Raw genomic sequence first — 24,617 nt, 5'->3', positions numbered from 1 at the left:
AAGGTAGATACAGTAGACTAACTGATGTTGTATCATACTAAGTAATGCTAGATACAGTAGACAAACTAATGCTGTATCATACTAGGTAATGCTAGATACAGTAGACTAACTGATGTTGTACCATAATAGGTAATGCTATATACAGTAGACTATCTGATGTTTTGCTATAATAGGTAACGATAGATACAGTAGACTAACTGATGTTGTACAATAATAGGTAACGATAGATACAGTAGACTAAATGATGTTTTACTATAATAGGTTGTAGTGATAAAAACAGTAGACTTACTGATGTTGTATCATAATAGGTAATGTTAGATACAGTAGACTAACTGATGTTGTATCATACTAAGTAATGCTAGATACAGTAGACAAAGTAATGCTGTATCATACTAGGTTATGCTAGATACAGTAGACTAACTGATGTTGTATCATACTAGGTAATGCTACATACAGTAGACTAACAAATGTTGTAATATAATAGGTTAAGGTAGATACAGTAGACTAACTGATGTTGTATCATACTAAGTAATGCTAGATACAGTAGACAAACTAATGCTGTAGCATACTAGGTTATGCTAGATACAGTAGACTAACTGATGTTGTACCATAATAGGTAATGCTATATACAGTAGACTATCTGATGTTTTACTATGATAGGTAATGGTAGATACAGTAGACTAACTGATGTTGTACCATAATAGGTAATGCTAGAAACAGTAGACTAAATGATGTTGTATCATACTAGGTAATTATAGATACAGTAGACTAACTGATGTTGTACTATAATAGGTAATGCTAGAAACAGTAGACTAACTGATGTTGTATCATACTAGTTAATGATAGAAACAGTAGACTAACGGTGTTTTATCATAATAGGTAATGCTAGATACAGTAGACTAACAATTGTTGTACTTTAATAGGTAATGATAGATACAGTAGACTAACTGATGCTGTATAATACTAGGTAATGTTTTATACAGTAGACTAACAAATGTTGTACTATAATAGGTAAAGGTAGATACAGTAGACTTACTGATGTTGTATCATACTAAGTAATGATAGATACAGTAGACTAGCTGATGTTGTATTATAATAGGTAATGATAGATACAGTAGACTTGCTGATGTTTTACTATAATAGGTAATGGTAGATACAGTAGACTAGCTGATGTTGTACTATAATAGGTAATGATAGATACAGTAGACTAACTGATGTTGTACTATAATAATAACAAATTCTACAGAAGGACTAATCTAATTTTACAATTTTGTGAATTGAAGCAATATGACTAAGATGATGCTGTCGTATCTTTGTGGAGTGACATGTATGTTGCAAGTCGTGAGAGCCACGGTCAATATTTCGGACTGTCCGATCATTCTGGAGGATCCCAGCGAGACAATAGAGTTTGTATTACATGTTTTTGTATTCTCAATTTCTTCTCAGATCCTCTTTGGTTTTGTTTTTAGTATTTCACATTTCATTTTAAATGTCAGATTTTTGACTTTTTATGTTTTTGGTATAGTAATATAGAATGGATATTTAAAAAAACACCATACAGGATAATAATAATAATAATAGTATACAACATTTGTATATCTAAATATATATAAATAATTGATCTAATGATCAAGGTTTTGCAGAAAAGAATGTATGCTATTAAAGCTTACAACACAAATCTGACATGACAGATAGCAATAAAAGGATTTAAAGATGTGTATTTACACTCAGCCACACTATGTGTGGAACAAGAGGTCCCGGGTATATGATAGACGTATACAAACATTAATGGGAAAAATAGAACTATACATTTGAAAAAAAATATATGCAAACCTATACAATACATACAACTTATTATCATTAAAGATTACATTTTTAATATCTATCCACCATTTATTTATCTTTTTCCCACATCATATACTTCGCTGATATACGCTTTCTCTCGTGAGCTTCACGTTTTTGTTTAAAGTATCCTTCGGTACAAAACCTTTTGCTTCATTAATATAGATCTTTTATCTCACATATCTCACTGCATATATCTGTGACCTCATACATAGACTTATGTGTACTATTGGTTATTCCAGATGGTACTGTATCTAAAATGATTCCCACACATTGTACAATTAGTTGTACATACAGTACGGTGAGATGTATTACCTGGTTTAAGGATCCCTGCAGCTGGCCCACTACACTGTATTTGGCGTATATACAGTTACGTCCCATCAACTCGTTTTGGATATAACCGTAGCACAGTTGGGCCATTGATAAAGTAGTTTGGGCCGTAAACGTGATGTTTAGCAATCCAGTTTAGTGCTCGAATTCCGGTCAAGCCCCGTTGAATTTTTATGTGCATAGAATTGTTGTTGATTTTTTTTCTATTTCATTCTTTATTGGGGGTTTTTTCCACAAAAGTTCTGCACGTTATTGTTGTCTTTTCAGACTTGATTTAACAAAGCTGTATTTACAACTTTATGGCAGAGGTACAGAAAATAACAATTCGCTTATTAATCGAATATAAAACTTACCAAGGTTTAGTCTTATAAAAAACGTCATAAATGAACACTCTGGCAAATCTATGTCTAGGTTTCCCTTAAGTATTTTCACGAACAAATATTTTGCATGCCAGCTATAGATAAGAGGTTTGTCCAATGATCTTCAAAGGAGAAGTGGATATTTTTTTGAGACTGTTTGTTCCCGAGATTTAGTTTTGCTACAGATGTTGGTCTCTTCACAAGGTTCAACCTTACTACTCATGTGTGCTTTGATATGAGTTTTTGTTTATTTTCTATACTTAGGCCGAATACAGTTCTAGAGAAACACGAGTCAGCTTTACTGATACTCCTAGGGTTTGGCGGGTTCTCCGTCATTCTCGCCCTGATCCATAACGCAATAAGGAAGCACATCTTCCGTGATGAACACAATTTGGACACGACGTTTGACGCCGGAGGTAATGTCAGCATCAGTCTGACGGCCGTTACAGTAGCAGCTCAAACGTTCTGGCCCGCCGATATTCTTCAGTGTGCAACATTGGCAACGAAGGCAAGCTGTACTTGTAATTAATTCTAAACTTAAATTGACGATAAACGCAGTACAATACAGCTTTCATCAGAGTAAGGAAACCATTCATTTAACATATATCGTTTCATTTTGACGTAAAATATAATTCTGGTTTAATTGAATAATTTAGTGATGGGTATGCAAATACACAAATTTACAGGTGTTTTTTTTATACAGTATCTATAAAGTGCAAAGTGCCGCATAAAAATTGTGTTCATGATGTTCATTCGTCGAAAACGTGCATCAACTTCTCATGAGATTTATTGCTTGCCTAAAATATAACCAGTTCAGTACACATAATGAACTAAATAATCTTGTAGATCTTTTTTTTTCAGCTGGGAGTTTCAGGGACATTCTGGTATTCTGTCGGAGTGGTAATCAATATGTTCCTGTTTCCGATTTTCTCTGTGCATTTCAAGACACGAGCTCCTGGGGCTAAAACCTACCTTCAGGTACAGATAACGTGCTAACGAGTACAAGTCAACCAGTTTTATAAAACACCAAGTATTACGATACAGTATATTTTCAGGCAATGCTTCACAAAATGTTGAAAATGTTTATGTTGTAAATGCATTATAAATATTGTCGAAACTACTTTTTCTGATGTTATGGATGTCAGAAAAGTTCTGGTTGGCGTGTTTTTGCTTGGAAAACGATGTTAAGGAATACACTTATTGTTTCCTTTTTAACTAGAATCTATCAACATTTGCAATAAGCATTTGAAAATAAATAAAATAAATAAGATGAAATAAATAAATAAATATCTTATACATAAAGAGGTTAATACAATAAGATAAAACAAATCACAGTCGTTTTGATTCTGCTGTACTTGACACACTTTTAACGGTTTGTTTACTTGTTCTCCCCTCACAGGTTATTAATGCTAGATTTGGTAAGAAGGCACATTTAGTGTTTTGCTGCTTTGCACTCGTCACCAATTTGGTGGTCATAACAGGCTTATTGCTGGCGGGGAAAACAACAATGCAATCAGTGACCGTAAACGTATCAGAAGAATACACCTTACTGGTTATGGCAACCTTGTTTGGATCCTACTCGTTGATTGGTGGAATCGGGACAACATTTTATGTGTGTTATTTCAACTTGTCCTTTACGTTTATAGTATTAACTGTTTTCTTTACAACAGTTCTCTGTACTAATACCAGTGCATTTCCTAATTTAGGTGACATTTCCAAAATGTATGATATCGTTTCTTGTGTTGAGGGATCGAGCGACAACAATTTAATGTCTTTCCGATCTGCTGGTGGTATAGTGTATGGTATAGTAGGGTTTATTCTTGCATGTTCTTTGACCTACTGTAATCAATCAGCGTGGCAAAATAGAATCGCTGCCAAACCAATGCAGGGAGTTTTGGGATTTATCTTTGCTGGTCTAATGTGGATAGCGATCCCCTCCACTTTGGGGAATACCACTGGATTGGCTTACCTAACTCTAAGTGCCGAAAACAGAACCCATCTACTGACTGCTGGCCAAATCGATCAAGGTAGATACCAGACTTTGTCATTTCATTGCTGTCTGCTATCAGGATTAATGACCGATATTTAGATAATACTCCGCTGTATGGAATTCGAGAAATACCTTTCCGGTACAAGGTCTGGGTGTCATGTCAGCTCATCATATAAAGAATGCAGACTAAAGTATAAGTATCTAAACGTAAAACAAATATACACATGAAGGGATAAACTAAATGTAAGTGTTTTTAGTGTATTCGGTGACATATGAGAGAAAATTGCCATAGGTCAAAATTGTAAACTGTTTTGCAATTCATGTAGATTGTACTCGGTGCTCACCACCTTACATCAAGCCATATATTGGTATTTGTTACGTAAAACATATCCTTTCTTAAAATCTCATTTATACATCACACTAGTGGTTAATAATACATTCCCCTGTTGAATGTTAATCATGATCATTGTTTATCCTAATAAGACCACACATAAACAATATATTTTCATCGTTAAATCTGATAACACAAGCTTATCTGCCATCCCCCACTGAATTCTTAAAAATTTCGCCAATATTCAGGATATTGGTCCAATTAAAGGGTTTGAATAACTTAAATACTCATTTCTGTTGAAGAAGAAGTTTGCTATACATGCAAATTTGTACTGCTGTTGTACAATGATATCCTCTGTCAATTTAATTTTCTCAACTCACCCTCTGTGAAAAAACAATAGAAGTATAAAATAACCAGTTGCTAAAAAACAAAACCTGACTTGCATTGAGCAAAATATAACCTTCTTTCATTACCTTACAACAATTTACTATACAAGTCCAGGAACTATTGGCATTCTGTGTATTCGAGTGCTAGTGGTTCACGCTACGATATCTTTGAAATGAATTGTTTTTGACGCATAATCTTATTACCAACAGGGCTCGTGTCACCCTTGATCGCCGAGAAAGTTCTAGGACCAGCCGGAGGGATCATGATCTTGAGTATGGTTTTTATGGCACTTATGTCGACCGGGTCAGGAGAGGTGATGGCCGTCTCGTCCATCCTTGTTTACGACATCTACCAGACCTATATCCGTCCCTTCCGGTAAGTCTTGCATCAATATTTAGGACAGGTACCAGATCAACATACGTCCCTTCCGGTAAGTCCTGCATCAATAGTTAGGAAGTTACCCGACGTTCATCCTTCCCTTGCAGTAAGTCCGGCATCATTGTTTACGACATCTACCAGATCTACATCCATCCCTTCCGGTAAGTCATCTGTCATTTTTTACGACATCTACCAGATCCATCCCTTCCGGTAAGTCATCTGCTATTGTTTACGACATCTATCAGATCTACATCCATCCCTTCCGTTAAGTCCTCCGTCATTGTATAGGACATTTTCCAGACCTATACCAGTCTCTTGCTATAAGTCCTGCATCAATATTTAGGAGTCACCCGACGCACAAACGTCCCTTGTGTTAGGTCCTACATCATTGTTTAGGACAGTTACCAGATCGACATACGTCCCTTGCGGTAAGTCCTGCATCAATAGTTAGGAGTTACCCGACGTACAAACGTCCCTTGTGTTAGGTCCTACATCATTGTTTGGGACAGTTACCAGACCTACTTCCGGTCCTTCAGGTATGTTTTTTTTCCGATTTGTATACAATAACAACAATCTGTACGAATTTATTATGTAATTTTCCTGATTTGCTACTTTGCAAAGAATCCTATTAATAATATTTGACAGCATTGTATTTTTAAATTCGGTTGTGATTAATGCTTTGACACTAAAAGGAAACTTGGTAGACATTTATATCTTACGCTGCAAATGTATTGGTACAATTTAGATTTAAACAAAAACTTATAATGATTTAAAGGACAGAGAAAATTGGAGTAATTACACGTAATCTCTTTCTAAGATATAAGTAACTGTAGCGAGTATTTTATTTGGAATATATCAAAAAGATGAACATATATGTATGTATTGATTAACTTTAATCTCTTGTAAAAGAGAAAATAAAGAATGTCTGTCTGTCTATCTGTCTGTCTGTCTGTCTGTCTATATATACGGTATACTTTTTCTTGTTTACGCTATTTGCAAACATTGTCTTTCGACCCATGTGATAAAAATGCAATATCAAAAATAGAATATGTACGAATGTATTACTCCTTCATTAATACAAAAAGACAAAGCCTAATCAAAAATAGATTTAAAAGAAAAAATAAAGAAAAAGTAAGTAGTGATAACAAATCGATTTGATATCAATTAAGCTAATAAATAACAACTAATTGTTTAATTGAAAAGGACACTTAATGCTCTTCAAATAGTATCAAACGTCGATGTGAATCCATCTTTAATAATTCTGCTGAGCGCTTTTCTAGCTTCATTTTGATGTTGCCTCCATATCGAGCAACCACAAACACGATGTTTGTGACGTGGATAATGTTGCATGGAAAAGCATTCTTATTCATTCTAAATTTCATACAAAGTGGGAAAAGATATACATTTTTCTGCAGATCAATATAAATAATTATCTTTGCAACGAAATTGAGCTATATATATTTACTCCCACTTCCAGGTTTTGTACTCGTTAAACATTTAGATTAAGAAGGCTGCGTAATTTTAACGTCATCATACATTTGTTGATAACCATAGGAGAAGCCTGGAACAAGCCCAGTGTGTGCTTTGTGGCAAGGCCTCCAAGCCGGATACCGACACCAGCACTAACGAAATTGATGTTTGTCAGTGCCCAATCGTCACAAGTTGTAAACAATGTGTTGAGGATATACTTAGAAGAGAAGTCAATAAATCGACTGACGGTAGCATATCTATATATAAGTGCCCGGTTCATGGCCCGTACAGGATGTACCAAGACCACCTCATCGACTTCAAGAACTGGTGTATTATATGGGTGGCCATCGCTATAATACCCGTCGGACTGATGATATTTTCCAGCGGTATAGACTTGAATTGGATATTCTTTGTCGGTGCTATCGTCATCATCCCCGCCTTTCCGGCAATAATCCTAGCAGTTATGTGGGAAAAGGAAACATCAGAAGGCATAATTACAGGTAGAATACATAGTTACAGGTAGAATACATAATTACAGGTAAAATACATACTAACTGAATGAAAGTCATTAGTCATGATATAAATGGCAGTTTATATGTGATTAATGTGCAGTTATTATTGATTTTTTCTAAACATTTTCTTCAGATTGGTAAGTTTGAAATTATGAGAAGTTCTTTTTACAAAACCAATATAATTTTCTATGTGACGTTTCGAGGACTAGTAAGATATGTACACTGTCACCTTCATGTTGACGACATACTTGAGATAATCAAGAAGGGGTCACAGACAGATTCGACCACACACATATCAACCCTATAGATGCCACTAACAACATCAATCTTACATGTGAGGAAGAACCCAATGGCACAATGCCCTTCCTCTACACCTTACTTGTATAGAAAGAAGACGGAACCGTGATGGTAATGGTCCATAGAAAAAAAGACCCATAGGGACCCAATACCTGAACTTCAAACCTCACCATCCCTTACACCAGAAGTTAGGTGTCATATGCACATTGCTCAACAGATGTGATACAATAGTCGCAGAACAACAGGACAAAACACAAGAGCAGAATCACATCGCTAGGACAATGAGAACATGTGCATATCCGGAATGGGCCCGAAAACGGGTAAAAAAACCAGTGTAAAAGTAAGGAGAAGAACAAGAAAAGGCCAATAAAGGATAAGAACAAAACCAAAGGTCAAATGGTCATCCCGTATATACAGGGTATATCCGAAACCATCCAGAGGATATATCGAGGTCATGGCATAGCAACAGCCATGAAGCCCCACAAGACGCTTCGCAATATCCTAGTACACCCTAAGGATAAAACACCTAAAGAAAACGTCGCAGAATGCGTATACAAAATCGGATGCAAAAACTGCAACGCGTCGTATATTGAAGAGACTGGAAGGCGATTTGGGGTCCACCTTGGTGAACAACGGAAAGACACAGAAACCCAAAAAGGTAGGAAATTCACCAGATCTGAAAGAAAACAGTCGGAGTCCCACATAAATAAATCGACAATCACAGACCATACCACACAGAAAAACATGTGATTGACTGTTCAAGCGGCAGGTAAAGGAAGCCATCTGGATACGCCGCAGTGGTCAAGTTCTAAATCGAGACGAGGGGGCTCAAAGACCCTCGCACATCTATGACCAAGTGTTAACAAAACGTAGCTTGATTGAGTCATTTCGGTACATATATAACAACTATTGTACATAAGTTTCCAGCGTAGCCGAAATCGACATCGATTTTATGGACATTTCCATACACAGTTTACACCTTTGTGTGCATACGCTAATTTATTGGTCATTTGTCTGATGAAGGTGACAGTGTACATATCGTACTAGTCATCGAAACGTCACATAGAAAATTGTATTGGTTGTGTAAAAAGAACTTCTCATAATATTATTGATTATGTTTCTAACAGCCAAAGATCTTTATGATATTGTCAGGTTTTTGTTTAAAGATGTAATTAGGAATAGCAAGAACTTCCCGAAAATCTATGTTTTCACAAAGTGAAATAGTATTGGCAGTAATTACGTTAAAAATACTATTCCGTGGTCTTCGTTCGTTTAATTATTAATTAATGATTAATATGGGAAATGAAAAGCCCATATGTTGACAACATTAGTAGCCACAAATACAGAGTTAGATTATCTTTGTAGGCAGTATATCCGGTTTGCTGGCTGGTATAGCTGCCACACTGATATCAGCGACCAGGTATGACGGAGGTCTCAGTAACTTTGTTGTGAACACGTCACAGGAATACCCGATTCTGGCTGGAAGCTGTTGCAGTTTGGGCGTCGGGTTGATTGTATGTATAGTAGTATCTGCACTTACGCATAAAATAAAAACAAAAGCCGACGCTGATGCAGAATGGCAGAAAATATACGATATCGATAACCCACTAAATCCATGGGAACAGAATTATCGAGAGGAACTCAAGGGGCAGCACTACGACAAGAAACCGTCATTTGATCAAATGGCAGCTGCCTTCCGTCGAGAGAAAAATATCGCATACATAAGCGGGGGCAGCATCACTGTCTTATTCACTTTCATCATACCTGGCATCATGTTGAGCTTCCCCGTCATTGATGAAACTCAATTTAAGATTTGGATAGGTTTAACTCAGGCTTGGGCTGTGTTAATGGGGATAATAGCGATTGTAGCGCCACCTACTGAAGAATTTTTGAAGATCCAGAGACAACGTCGCAAAAACAAAGAACATGAGATAAATTTACTCAGAGAGTATGAGTATAGCCGGGACTGTGATCTATCTACTTAGGGTTTGTGATTAAAGATATAACCGAGACTGGAAAGAGGGTATACATTAATATACAAGTAAATGTACATGTAACATACATGTACTTAAATTAAATACAATATTTATAGATATATATATATTATACATATACAGATTATACACTTATATAATACTTATATAATGTAGAGCCTTATTCAATTTGCAGACTTACGCTAGAATGCTATACAGTAAATTTAATGAACGTAATGTTTCTTTATAACGACCTGATTTTCAATTGTTGCATATGTAGATCTCCTCCTCCTCCTCCTCCTCCTCCTCCTCCTCCTCCTCCTCCTCATTCTTTTTGCGTTATTTTATTATAAACAGGTAATTATTCGAGATTGAAATCCCGAAGTTCTTCCTACTTCTTGGTAGTTTCGAGATTCAAGATAGATGTCATTATTGGTTTGAAACAATTGATCTCTTCATGTGGTTCGATTGTCAGGATTGGAATGCCACCCTCCGCGAAGCAATATTTGCGACTGCAAGGATAAATTTGGTGACTAATGTAGATATTTTCTTGTATGCTGACGTTACACTATGTACTTTGTTCCTGTTTGACCTTATACTAATGACAATATGCTGGTTCCCTACGTCATCATACACGATTGTATAGACCTTTGTCGTTAGACTTCTTTTTCCTGTTGCGGAGCAGTATTCGAGCTGATACGCAACACTAAACGAACATTTGAACAACCATTTAAATGAGGAATAAATTAAATAACTAGCAATACAAAGGAATTAAAGGTAGCACGCTTTTGATTTTATATTGTTTTTATTGTAGATGAAGTAAGCCAACCAAAGTAAACATTTTACTTCAACATATAGCCATTTCCCTCACTAAATATTTATCATTATTACTTAGGTCAACAAAATAAATAATGATGAATAAATTCGTTTGACACCTTAGAAAAATATATTGAAAAAGGAGAGGTGCCTATAAACACTTCCAAATTAACAACCTTTGGTAAGAACAGATATTCATACTTTAACTAGAATTTTATTTAGGCCGGACCAGAATAACTTTGACGACGTCGCAAGATGTACAGCCCAATGGGAAGGATAACGTTCATGGTATTGATACGGAAATGATACTGTGTATGTTACATAACACGCTGGACAACACATGTGGGCCGATTGTTTTTATTCACTTCGCTTTGTGGTCGCGACAGTTAGGGACCATACCTCGAGTAATCCCTCTTTGTAAGATCTCTCTTAAATTAACAAATGTCCTTTTTAACACTGTTCTGGAATACGACAGCAAATCTATCTGCACACAGATGATATAGAGTTACAACATCAAATACATAGTTCTAAAGCATACTACGTGCTGAATTCGAACCCGGTCTCTCCGGACGAGGCCTTCCCTAGCCTCTCTCTCAATAGGCTCATATTCCTGAACCTCAAATCCCCGTCTCTCAACTCTGAACTCTCACTCCCTACTTCCAGACTACTTTATTAACCTTCCCCAAGTACTTTTAACAATCTATACAAAATTAACTATTGTTGAGTAGGTCCCACCTATTGTGCAAAAGTAATGAGGCACGTGCAGCAATGTAATCTTACTTCTAATATATCTTCTAAGTTGACTTTCCCCTTTCAAAACAACAATGCTAGATGTATCTTATGACAATGACAGTCACCTGTCTGTTTTGGGGACTTCTCACTCTCGTTTCTATCCCTACGTCTTCCTCGACTGACCTGGTCGCCACTAGATGAATAGCCCTATAGCACTATCTACAATTCAACAGTCCCCCGTCAATCAATGCACGGTGTTACCCAAATTGTTAGATTTGACCTCAGATGTACTTTTGACCAAAGCACTGCTCTTTATTTATACAGTACCCACCATCTTGCAAGTTATTATATGGTTCCATTATCCCTCTCATTAATTACCTTATTTTCAACCCTATTTGTTACACGTAGTAACCAAAAAATGTGTATAAAGGTAAATATAGCAATATAATACAATTGTACAAAAATAGTTTTTCTCAGTTTAAAACATTTTAACTCACTATCAATATGAATTGCCACGCTTAAGAATTCCTTAGTTCTGTCCTTGTACAAACAATAGTCCTTTAATTAATCTCATTTTTCTTCTTATATATCTTAAATAATATTCTAAATAAATTACATATGATTTCTTATATATACACATTTTAAAATTAATTGTTATCTAAAATAAAAGTAAAATTAAACTTAGTGGATCTTGAGGTATCTTGTACACAAGCTTTTAAGTACAGACGGACGTTTTACCAGTGTTATCTTTTTTATCTTTTAACATTGATTGGTGATCTCCAAAATCTAATGCTATGGTTTATCAATTCTATTTAGTGCATGAGATAGAAATCCATCATATCATGTCGAATCCACTCCGACTCGTCGATAGCCAGAGGAGACTGCGTGCACATCACTTAATCCGAAATTTTAAGGATTCGCTCTACCGAGGTTTCGAATCACGTCAAATCTCGTTTTGATCTACTTTATCAGGAATTTATTAAACGTTACAAATTATGATTAATTTAAACGGCATGCGTCATATATTTTTTTTTTTAAATTAGAAATGGATCGTTTGCAGAACTTTTCTACAAGTTAGAAAATGACCAATCAAGAGACCATTTTGAAACAAATGTTAATCTCACACAACGTGAACTTTTCGCTTTTAAAACACTTGCATTGTCATTAAAATTGCCATTGCACCACCATTTTTAAATTGGAGAAACTTCAATTTTGCTGTAAAATGTCATACTGTTAAGTATTATGAAAATAGTTTGAAACAAAGTGGGAAGATACACCGCACTGACATGTTTACCAACATACAAACTGTATTGTCAAATTAACATGATATTTCTGGTTGATTTTCCCGGGAAGGTCGTTCGATGAACAAAAAAAGTTGACATCAGCAGAATTTCAACATGTTTTGTTAAAGTTGAAAAGGCAAGATTGATTTAATAACAGGATAAGCCTAAACAATTTCTTTCCGTGAACTGCTAGAATATAAGATCAAACTTGGAACAAAATATTGATTAAATATTATAATAAAGCAAGGACATATACTGTTCATATACATGCCACTCCTTCGTATTAACATAATGGAACTCATACTACCTCACACATATAACTCACATAGAGTTATCTTTGATTTTATAAAATGACACTATAAAACAAACTGTAAGTAAACATTGACCAAAGGGCGACGTGCATACAGTGAATACAGCGGTCGTTGCTATTAGGATGTGTTACGAGCCTGAAAGATACGCTCGGATATAAGCTAAAAAGCTGTCAATAAATTAGTTCGTCATAAAGGTGGGTTAAAGGTCTAGTAATGTCTTAAAGAGTACGAATTGTCATTTAGGTTCTTAGTAAAGGGATTTGTAAATATTGCAGTAATAGTCTATGCATTATCTTAAACATCGTTATATGTTTATTTCTTCTTACAAACAGAGTTCGACACCCTAGCTCTTTGTAAAGTGTGTTCGTGTGAAGTCCCAGCCCAGAGCGTATACCAGTAATAGTTCCACAACTGCTAGTTGTGTAGATTCGATGGCTGCAAGTATCTCATACTAGATCTGTAAACTAATCGTTTTGAGAATAATGCAAGATGTATTTAAATACGTTTTCTCGATCTACCTCTTCGTTAAAACAATAACTTAGAAAATGTAACTTGTTGTAAGCCTTTTTATATAAAGCCTGTATGTGCCGTTTCCTTACTGCATCGTCAGTAAAGGTTAGTCCTGAATGTGTATGTGATGTTTTATATGCTATATGACTGTTTTGGAATGATATTGGAAGGTGTATGTGGTTATTTGTTCTAGGAAATACAATTTATTTGGTTTTCTTTAGGTTTAAATGTATATCCCAGATACCTGCTTATCTATAAACATTCACAAGGTTATTGGTGAGCGCTTGGGCTGTCCGGGGTGAATTTCTGATTATAAATACCGACAAAAATGTCTCATCCGCACAAGAACCTAACATTTGTAAAAATATTATCATGACAATGACAACTTAAGTAAAACCGTAGTGGTCTAAGAACAGATCCCTTGGTACCCCAGCATTTTAAACTCCAAACTGATAGCGATATTCTTTGATGCTATATTTGTTTGCAACCTTTTGGTTAAGTCGTTTTTAAACCACTGTACTTCGTGGTGTTTTTGTTTTAAAATCAATAAAAGATTCCTTTCCTTTATGAGATATATTTGTATAAGCCTGTTGCCGTTTACGGGGAACCAATGCTATTTCAAGTGTTTTACTGACTATTCTTCTTTAGATTTGGCGTGTGGATTTCAGAACTACAGTAACATTGGTAATAAATTTCAATATTTGAATAAATCATGACGTGTCACATCCCCTTATCCAAACATATATTTCTTTAAAATTTATGACAAACCGGAATTTATCATAATAATTATGTAAATAATGAAGCTAATCACTAATCGTCAGGTTTGATTTTTTTCTGGTATGTTTGATTTAAGATTGGAAATGCATCTTTTTAACATTTATGAGTGTATGCAACACAGGTCCGCTCAAACATATTCTATGATTCGCGTTAGAGCTTCATGGAGGATATGTTTGAATGGAACTGTGATTCATACCCTCATAAATGTTAAAAAGATGCATTTCTTACCTTATATTTACGTTCTATTACATTCACTTTCATTATTTGAAATTAAAAAAAAAGATACGCCGTCATGAAAACAACATTAATTGAACAGCATATTCACGTTAAAGATGATGCGTTGTCAATGGTGACGAAATACACAGTTGAGCAATCAACAAATAGTTCCACTCTGCACATCTTTAATCATTTAAATTACATACCAGCATGTTTAAAAACAATGGTTATCTTTAGAGTTGACATTAGACCTTAATTTGAACCACAAATACCCTGTAAAACAGTTTAGTTTTACCCTTAACTGTCTTTTTTAAAAACATGCATTGTACATAAGGGAGATTGTTGTAAAATGATTGACGCTGAATTTTGACAGTATTCCATTTTTGGAAATGATATTAAGAAATAATAGGTGATTATGTCGACAGACATAAAAACATATGTCGACAAACTTAACTTGTAAGTCGGTGGCCGGAATTTACCACTATATCATATTTTCACTTCTACATGTGTATGGCATTTATCTTTAGACTCTATTAATCTTTTCGGATTTACTTTAATTTCAGATTTAGTTCCTATCTTAAGTGAACATCGTGTCTTTTTAAAATACGTTTTGTTAAACTTATAGATTTAATTATTTTTCTTAATTTCAAGAAGTTTGGTTTAGGACATATTCCAATCACCTTCTGATATAATGTTTTAGACGGGAAATAATTTAATAATAAGAAGAGAAGTAAAACTTTTGAATACGTTGGAGAACGGTTTGACGAATTTAACATGTTTTACTCAGCTAAGTAGCTAAATCATGCATGTAGTTTGATCGCGAAAGATACCACATAGAAGATAACACAGATCATATTCTTGCTCTGTTTTCATAGAACTTACTGTGCAATAACAGCTAAAATATAAGATTTTCTACATGGTTCATTACTTTGTCAAATCCTAATACGTTACTATAGTGAAAACCATTGAAGACCGTTGTACTTTACCTGGTGTTTGGTTTGTTGTCAAATTGTAAGTCAATGTTTAGTTGTGTAACTGCCAAAACGGAATCGTAATTTATATAATTATATTCCCGTTCGCGATACGATCAGACGTTAAACGACTAAGTTATCGTTTTATCTTCACAGCTTACATAAAGCACACTTATTTAACATCTTATAAATAATTTAGTCACACTCAATCTCTTCGCTTCCGTTACTAACGGTTTTATATCTGCGACCACCACGTGACGTAATGTGGTGGCACGTGGTATTTTATCCGCCATTCTGTGTTCTGTGGACGGCCATCCATCTCAGGATAAGTCTCATTACGGAGGTGGTTTTGGTTGTGAGGCTCCTTCTAGATCACCAGCCGCAATTCGACAAGGTGAGTGAGGTCTTGTTAGAGATGTATAATATTTGCCTTATTATTGTTAGTTTTTGCATTATTAAGGATATTGAAGATGTTTAAGGCCTATTAAATCATGTATCATTGCGCTATTTGTTTGCTAGCTCTCGCTAACGATGCAAAATTGTAACATGTTTATAGTTTTGGACTTGGTGAAGCACAGACTCTTTAAAACATAAAATGGATTCGTTTTTTGTTTGTGTTTCTTCCCTTTTAAGCATCACTATGATTCAAATGATATCCATATTTGTACATACAAGATATTTCATAGCATGGTACGACATTGGCTAGTCTACTGAGTCATTTCATAGCATGGTACAACATTGGCTAGTCTACTGAGTCCTTTCATAGCATGGTACAACATTGGCTAGTCTACTGAGTCATGTCATAGCATGGTAGACTAGCCAATGTTGTACCATGCTATGAAATGATTTACTCAGTAGACTAGCCAATGTTGTACCATGCTATGAAATGATTCAGTAGAAATACTTACTCATGTTGTACATTATGATTTAGGATGGTCCTGTCGTATCTATGTGGAGTGACATGTATGCTGCTGCAAGTCGTGAGAGCCACGGTCAACACTTCGGATAGTCTAATTATTTTAGACGACCCAAACGAGACCATTGAGTATGTAGTATATTTTCATTATCTGGTCAGATTGTTTTATTGGTTATCTACATTATTTCATTTTTTATTTAACATTGTTTTTTCCTTTTCCTCCAATCAATTATTTGTATGTGTCTTATGTTTATGATAAGGTAATATAACACCTGCATTTATTCTTATTACATAGCTGATATAGAAACATCAAGTATCTGTATCATACGTGTAGCTAGTGTCCACAGAATGTTATATTTTTCTAATAGCAAGTGCTCTTATTTGACTTAACATTGTCAATTGTATTCAATTATCCCGACTGAAACAATCATTGTATGCATCTCTATACCGTTCTTTGTGTCGCTGTGATCAACACTTACGTTATAAATCTGCCGGTCCTCCTTTGAAAAGAATACTATCATAATAAGGCGTTCCTTCGGTTTGATTTGAAGTTAATGATTGGACTAGACACTAATATGTATCCATATAGACAAATCACCGACATAAGGTGTTACAAACAATATTCAATTATTTCATCATAACCGTTTACGTTAGATTTCCCTTTAGAAAATATCTGAGTCGGCCCCATTGTGACTTAGCCTAACAATGTCATAAAACAAATGTAGTTGTGTTTTACACATTTACTTGTGTTTAGACCCAATGCAGTTCTAGAGAAATACAAGTCAGCCTTGCTCATACTCGTTGGGTTTGGCGGGTTCTCCGTCATCGTTGCTCTGATGCACAATGCAATTAGGAAGCACATCTTCCATGATGAACACAATCTGGACACGGCGTTTGACGCTGGAGGTAACATCAGTGTCAGTCTGACGGCCGTCACACTAGCGGCACAAGGATTTTGGCCCGTGGACATACTCGAGTGTGCGACGATGGCAGTTAAGGCAAGTTGGACTTATGGATATGTACTCATCAACATAAATAGAAAATAAAACTCATAAAATTCAAAATTAATTAGGGTAAAGATAACATGTAAACATGTAAACATCGCCTGCGTTACCGAGTCCTGGCGATCAATAAGAACAGGCTGAATAAGTAAAATCGGTGCCACATTCTCAATAATTGTATAACGTTTCCAAGCCAATTATTTACAAGTAACTGTTTATTCAATATAAACAAAGAGGGTAAACTCAGTTTAAACGCAAGCAACGTTTTCATGTATGGGAGAATATTTGATTTTTGATAGTAACCTAGTCACATGCGATATATACTATTCTATTATGGCCCTTTCCCGAGGGAACTGTTCTCTTATAGTGTTGTCTGGGGAGGTATAGTGCCCGAGCCGTTAGGCGAGGTCACTTTACCTCTCCAGACAACACTATAAGAGAATTGTTCCCGAGGGAAAGAGTCATAATAGATTTAGTACATAACATGACTGTCATTTGACAATAAAAAGACAAACATGAGGAACTTCATTGTTAAATGTTCAATAATTAACAACTGCTGGAAATTTGAACGTAACATTTGAGGTTTTGATTCATGAGTTGTTGTTAATTGTAACGGTACAATTACTAAATTTGAAAGAAGGCGTACAAACAATGGAATGTCGAAATCTCTGCCATATGATGGTTTTTGTAAATGCCGCCGCTAACCTTGCCTGATGGCAATAAGATAACTTTTTGAGTTGATCTCTCATTTTTTGTTGATATTGGCATAGAAATCCGCCAAAACACCGTTCAATTCACTGGATTGAATCACCGCTAGGTCACATACGGTTCCCCTTTCCAGTAGGAAGTCTTTAAGGACTGCGAAGGCAAATTGTGTCGCCTGCTTCGTCTTTATACATTGCTGAGCTTCTGCGAAGCAATCGACATTCCCGGTCCCGAATCTCGAAGCCATTTTGGCAGACGACAACAATGAAGTGAAAGTAGAAAATGTACAGCGCCCCCTAGGAGAATTGACGCAACTCTTAGCGTCACGCTACTTTTCCCGCAGTCTCAGCGGTCCAAAAAAAGGTATAGTGCCCGTCTCCAGGTATAGTTCCCGTCGTCAAGGGCGGTTGCTAACTATACCAAATAGAACAAGGGTAGTTATCCAATAGCTTTCCTAGAAATTATCATGTGATGTTCTTAATATTGTTATGATTTATATTTTGAGGTTTTTTTTCCAGATTGGAGTTTCTGGGACATACTGGTATGCCGTTGGATTAATAACGAACTTCTTCATCTTCCCTATTTTCTCAATGCATTTCAAGACACGAGCCCCTGGAGCTAAAACGTATTTACAGGTACAGCAAACATGCCAACATGTACAAATCTTGCAAAAATGACAAAAACAAATGAGAAATGATTTTTTATGCAAGATATATCATTATACACCTTGTTATGTTGAAGTGGTCACATGTGACCCTCCTTCTTCTTGCTTCGCTAAACATCCAAAATGAAACTAAATCAGATTTGCAAACACTTACAGTATTATCATTGTGATAGACTCGGTTTGGAAATGGTTACCGACTTGATCTAAATAATTTCGTGAAGCTTATAATAAACAGTACACCTATGTACATGATGTCATGATTCCACGTGCATGATCCTGGTTGCTGTTTGAATCAGTCTCGAAGATCTTGGCATTATATGTTACGCGAAAGTTACTGTGAATACAAATCGTTTTCATTATCACATAGAACGTTTTATATACGTTATTATATAATTGCGATGAAGGTGATATATTCTGAACATCTCTACATGTTTTAAAAAGTCTGTTCGCATATCATAATTAATAATAATTCGAGGTTCTTATATAACGCTTTATCACAAACTAGTGCGTAGGTCGTCTCAAAGCGGTTCACAAAATATTATATCATGCCATGATTGAAACAAATTCTGTAAATTGATTGTCACATTGTCATTACATTGATTCAGAGTACACATCGTACACATTTATTTCCACGATCTTATGACATTACCTCATTATTATATCTTAAAGATTACTGGGGTCAGATAGTTTCGTGCGACCCTTTAATTTCGTGTTTTTTTTTTACTAAAAATAGAAAAATGAATAAAAGAAAATAGCTAAATATGAAATTACTTCCTGGATCTATGAATTCGTGAATGAAAAGCTTCCATCAACGAAATAAAAAAACGAAAGTTAGTGATTTAACAGTATTTACCTTTCCTATTGGAATTTCCCCTTCATTGTACTTTAGAGTGTTTTTTACATTTTCTCTCTGCTGTCCGTTAAAAATGAAATGTTCCGGTTTTTTTCGTTACAGGTTATTTTCGCTAGATTTGGAGTAAAGGCACACATAGTTTTGCTGCTTTGCATTTATCACAAATTTGGTTACCATGACAGCCTTACTGTTGGCGGGAAGAACCACCCTGCAATCACTGATCGTTGATGTGTCCGAAGAATACTGCTTACTACTTATGGCAGCCTTATTTGGATCCTACTCGCTGATTGGTGGAATCGGAACAACATTTTATGTCTCTTATTTCAACATGTGCATGGCCTTTACTGTATTAACTGTTTTCTTTACAAACATTCTTTATGATAATACTAGTTTCTTCCCTAATTTAGGTGATATTTCCAAAATATACAGTATCGTGTCACGTGTTGAGGGATCGAACGGCAACAATTTAATGTCTTTCCGATCTGAAAGTGGTTTAGTGTTTGGGATAGTAGGGTTTTTTCTTGCGTCCTCAATGGTTTACTGTAATCAAGCCTCCTGGCAGAACAGAATCGCCGCCAAACCAATGGAGGGAGTTTTGGGTTTTATCCTGGCCGGCTTCATGTGGCTAAGTATCCCTTCAACGTTAGGGAACACCACGGGGATGGCCTACCTAACTCTCAGTGCCGAAAACGGGACCCATCTACTGACTACCGATCAAATCAATCAAGGTAGATATCAGACTTTGTCATTTCTCTGCTTCAATATTCAATAAGGATAACTTACTTTAATAAAAAAAAAACTGCCGTATAAAATAACTGGAGATACCATGGCAGTGCATTGTAATGTTGACTGAACTTGTGTAATCAGCATATGAAGGGAAATGACAAATGTATAACTCAACTTAGCGTAAAATAAAGGCGCAAATATCCATTTAGAGATTTAAGAATAGAATAAATGATAAAGAATTGTACTTAATGTAGTTTCTATTCGGGGCTCACTTTCCTACATCAAGCAATATATTGAGAAGCGACACATTATATTTACTTTCTTAATCACCCACTGTCATCTTAATACTCTACCAAAGGACATTGAATACGTATGATTACCTGTTCACTTGCTTTTCCTTAATCAAGTAAATTGCCACTCACTTCACATGATGGGTCACTTCTCCAACACTACAACATTTACTCAACTTTTTCCTAAACCTGTCCTTTATTTGCAACCACACCAGCAGCTGAACTAAAATTACCTCAAATATTTCCTTTCCTATGTTCCTGTTCTACTTCACCATACAAATGAACTCCGTCTGGACACGAAGAAAACACTAACCTTAATATTATCTGCAATGCAAAGCTACAGCAGCTATTTTTCTGAAGGATTATAAGTATCAAGAGACACCTACAATAATGGAATGCACATTTCAAGATATTGAAGGATTCGGAAGAAGAATACGCTAGACAATTTGTAAAAAAAAAGAGCATGCCAAATTGGATTTACTTTCAGAGTGGGTTAAATCGATACATCTATAAGGTCCATCATTCAAGAAATAACTTTCTGTCTGGATGAAATCCAAAATGAAAACAAAGCACATTTTCATATTTCTTGGGCCCGATGTCCATCTTACACAAAACAGCCTGCATGATTGGTAGGTAGATGTATCTGCAGACAAAGCATCTTATTACTGAATCTTTGTTTGCAAACACTTACAAAGATTGATAGCAAAAAAAAAATGTTCGTGCTTGATACAGAAGGAAAACCTATATATTTTACAATTTTCTAGAAGACTACATCACGCTAATCACGATTGTATTACAATCTTTCCGGATATCCATTAATGATAAGAATCTGAAACTCCCTCGTTTGCATTGGATTCCAGTCTTTCTTTTAGTACTCTATACAAATAGTTTTATCACTGGCTCAGCCAGTTGATAAACCATGCGATTATAAAAACTTCTTACTTTAAAATCAGGGACACAGTGGTATTGCAAGCTGTGCCCCTCTTATTGCCGGTTTGATTTTAGTTTCATATGAAAATCATTTGAAAACAAGGATGCGATGCTCCTTATTTTTCTACATTAACCACTGTCTTTGATACTTTTGATAAGAGCTACAATTACGATTTTCCGATAGTGAAGATAAACCTACTGTGATTTCACTTGTCGCAGTCAATTTGATATTCATGAACTTCAACCGCATACCATGATTTTTGTGAGATATGTCGACTGCTAACAAACGCAAACAAATGTTTTAAAATAAACAAGCAAACGTGTTTTTGGAAAACAAAGGGTTTCCAAAGAGGTAAGTTGATGATGACTATGTACAAGTTTGATGGTAAACCATCACATCAATGACAGATACGATTATCGTTATAAGATATGAAGGCCAATGTATTTTGATTGCTTTGTTCATATTCGACTTAGCTTATCTAGTTAAAAACAACTGTTCTGTTGACACTGTTTCCCTATTATTAATGTCCAGACATGTTATGTTGATGTTCCACAAGTATCTTTATTTTTGGCGACCAGATAAGGCCACACAATATGTCCGCGCATATATTTATGATATAACATGCTGATTTGCGAGAGGTTGACTGTAATACACATTCGTTTTGATTTAACGTATACCTTAACGCATATATGTTCGCCAGTTATAAGGAAACAAATGTCCTTTTCTGGATAATTTACTAGATCTGATGCTTACTTCTTTTTTAGTAGTTTGTAAACTTATTATGCTTGTAGTTCAATGATAGGCATGCCTAATTCGATGATCCGATTCTTGTAAAAGTTCATAACGATATAATGATAAGAAACTGAACAAACACATATTACATTATAATCTTTTGCCAAATCCACCTGTCTTTGATTAACATAGCACATTTTACCGTTTACTGACATGAGCCTTTAGCGGTACTTTTCGTGGAATGGAAAGTAAAATGAACATAATAAAATATGTTTGAAATTGAATTAATATGTAAACCATTTTCTAGACAATCTTGATATTTAGACATTGTTATCTTATTTCCAGGGCTCGTAACACCTCTGATCGCTGAGAAAGTTCTAGGACGAGCCGGGGGGATCATGGTTCTGTGTATGATATCCATGGCCTTGATGTCAACCGGGTCAGGAGAGGTGATGGCCGTCTCGTCCATCATTGTTTACGACATCTACCAGATCTACATCCGCCCCTTACGGTAAGTCGTCTGCCATTGTTTACGAAATCTACCAGAGCTACAACTATCCCTTCCGGTAAGTCATCTGTCATTGTTACCTGACTCGCTATATACATGCAAATTAATCAATTTCGACTGTTTCCCAGACAATTCACAAAACGAACTATAGCTAATGTGTGCTACCGTAAAGCTGTTGACTGTTCACCGTAAAACTGTTGACTGGTCACCGTAAGACTGTTGACTGGTCACGTGAAACTGTTGACTGGCCACGTGCAACTGTTGACTGGTCACATGTTAGGTAATCGAACGCACCTATAAAAACAAGCACCCCGATGATCAAGCGTTTTTGGTACTGGATTGCTGACGGTCGTCTGTCGGTAGACCTAAACATCACATTCGACATAGAACTTTTTGGTTTTTCATTGTTAAGTAACAAATGCGGCCTCGGGAAACAGTTCATTTGGTGGGTCCCAACTCCGAGGGAAAATGGTTTTGACTGTTGACTGATAAGGTATGAAACAACTGTATATTGTTTACGACATCTACCAGATCTACACCCATCCCTTCGGGTAAGTCATCTAACATTGTATACGACATCTACCAGACCTAGAATCGCCTCGTCCGGTAAAATCATCTATTATTGTTTTCGAATTGAACTGCGGAGAAACAAATATTTAAAAGACATTTCGTTTACGTTATTCATTACTAGAGTCCCCCCCCCCCCCCCCCCCCCCCCCGGCAAGAAATATGTGGTTAAAAATTATGAAATTGTGAGAATGGCTGAGCTGCTGCTTGAAAAACATTTGTGTTGAGTGTGTTGAGTTTGGTAGCAAAATTTTCAAACATAATGCAGTTATTCGTGCGGAAATAAACCGTGCGCCCTCTGACCGATTTGTTTTGTATTAGATTGAATGTTTTCATGAGTTGTTTATGACTTGTAAAAATAACCCTGCCAGCTTCAATGTTAGATACATGCATATCGACGATGTGATGATTTTATATAACCAACAAAATTGACAACATCGATCGTATATACTCCTATGAGCTTAAAATCAAGGATACTGCAGATTTCTCAACTTCAGTCCTTCCGTACATGATCAACAGTAACGGCTCAAAACATTTAAGCTGTCAGATTAACGGGACGACTTCGTTTCGACTTTCCGGTTGTAAACATTCTCGTTCTACATTCCTGTTTCCTCTATTCGTGGTTTTTACACATCACAATTCATTAGTTCGTAGTCGAGAGCTTGCTCCAAATATCATGACTAACGCGAAAGATGTTGAATAATGACGGATAAACTTACACAACGGGATCTCCAAAGATGTCGACTAATGTCCAAAGATGTCGACTAATGATGAATAAACTTACACAACAGGTTCTCCAAAGATTTCGACTTATGACGGATAAACTTACACAACAGGATTTCCAAAGATGTCGACTAATGACGGATAAACTTACACAACAGGTTCTCCAAAGATGTCGACTTATGACGGATAAACTTACACAACAGGATTTCCAAAGATGTAGACTAATGACGGATAAACTTACACAACAGAATCTCAAAAGATGTAGACTAATGACGGATAAACTTACATAACAGGTTCTCCAAAGATGTCGACTAATGGCGGATGAACTTACACAACAGGTTCTCCAAAGATGTCGACTTATGACGGATAAAACTACACAGGAGAATCTCCAAAGATGTAGACTAATGACGGATAAACTTACACAACAGGTTCTCCAAAGATTTCGACTTATGACGGATAAACTTACACAACAGGTTCTCCAAAGATGTAGACTAATGACGGATGAACTTACACAAA

General features: G+C 35.8%; 1 protein-coding gene and 1 pseudogene across 1 annotated transcript; both read left to right on the top strand.

Moving 5' to 3' along the window:
* The first annotated feature begins 1,287 nt into the window (after positions 1-1,287).
* Positions 1,288-9,881, top strand: LOC110457439 (urea-proton symporter DUR3-like). Its single transcript, XM_021508725.1, has 7 exons — positions 1,288-1,406; positions 2,796-3,039; positions 3,393-3,509; positions 3,931-4,558; positions 5,449-5,614; positions 7,172-7,587; positions 9,262-9,881. The coding sequence occupies exons 1-7, from the start codon at positions 1,288-1,290 to the stop codon at positions 9,879-9,881; spliced, it is 2,310 nt and encodes a 769-aa protein (XP_021364400.1).
* Positions 9,882-16,417: 6,536 nt separating this feature from the next.
* LOC110457438 overlaps positions 16,418-24,617 on the top strand; it is a 17,657-nt pseudogene continuing 9,457 nt past the window's right edge.

This window comes from Mizuhopecten yessoensis, unplaced genomic scaffold (assembly GCF_002113885.1).
Source record: "Mizuhopecten yessoensis strain PY_sf001 unplaced genomic scaffold, ASM211388v2 scaffold9133, whole genome shotgun sequence".
Classification (NCBI taxonomy): domain Eukaryota; kingdom Metazoa; phylum Mollusca; class Bivalvia; order Pectinida; family Pectinidae; genus Mizuhopecten; species Mizuhopecten yessoensis.
This window is presented reverse-complemented; position numbering and strand designations above follow the sequence as displayed.

What these genes read in the sequence shown, in the direction of transcription:
- LOC110457439 (XM_021508725.1), top strand. Translation starts at nt 1,288, where the DNA reads ATGACTAAGATGATGCTGTCGTATCTTTGTGGAGTGACATGTATGTTG. An exon ending in GGGCTAAAACCTACCTTCAG is followed by an intron (nt 3,510 to 3,930) that starts GTACAGATAACG and finishes CTCCCCTCACAG; the next exon opens with GTTATTAATGCTAGATTTGG. An exon ending in TGCTGGCCAAATCGATCAAG is followed by an intron (nt 4,559 to 5,448) that starts GTAGATACCAGA and finishes TATTACCAACAG; the next exon opens with GGCTCGTGTCACCCTTGATC.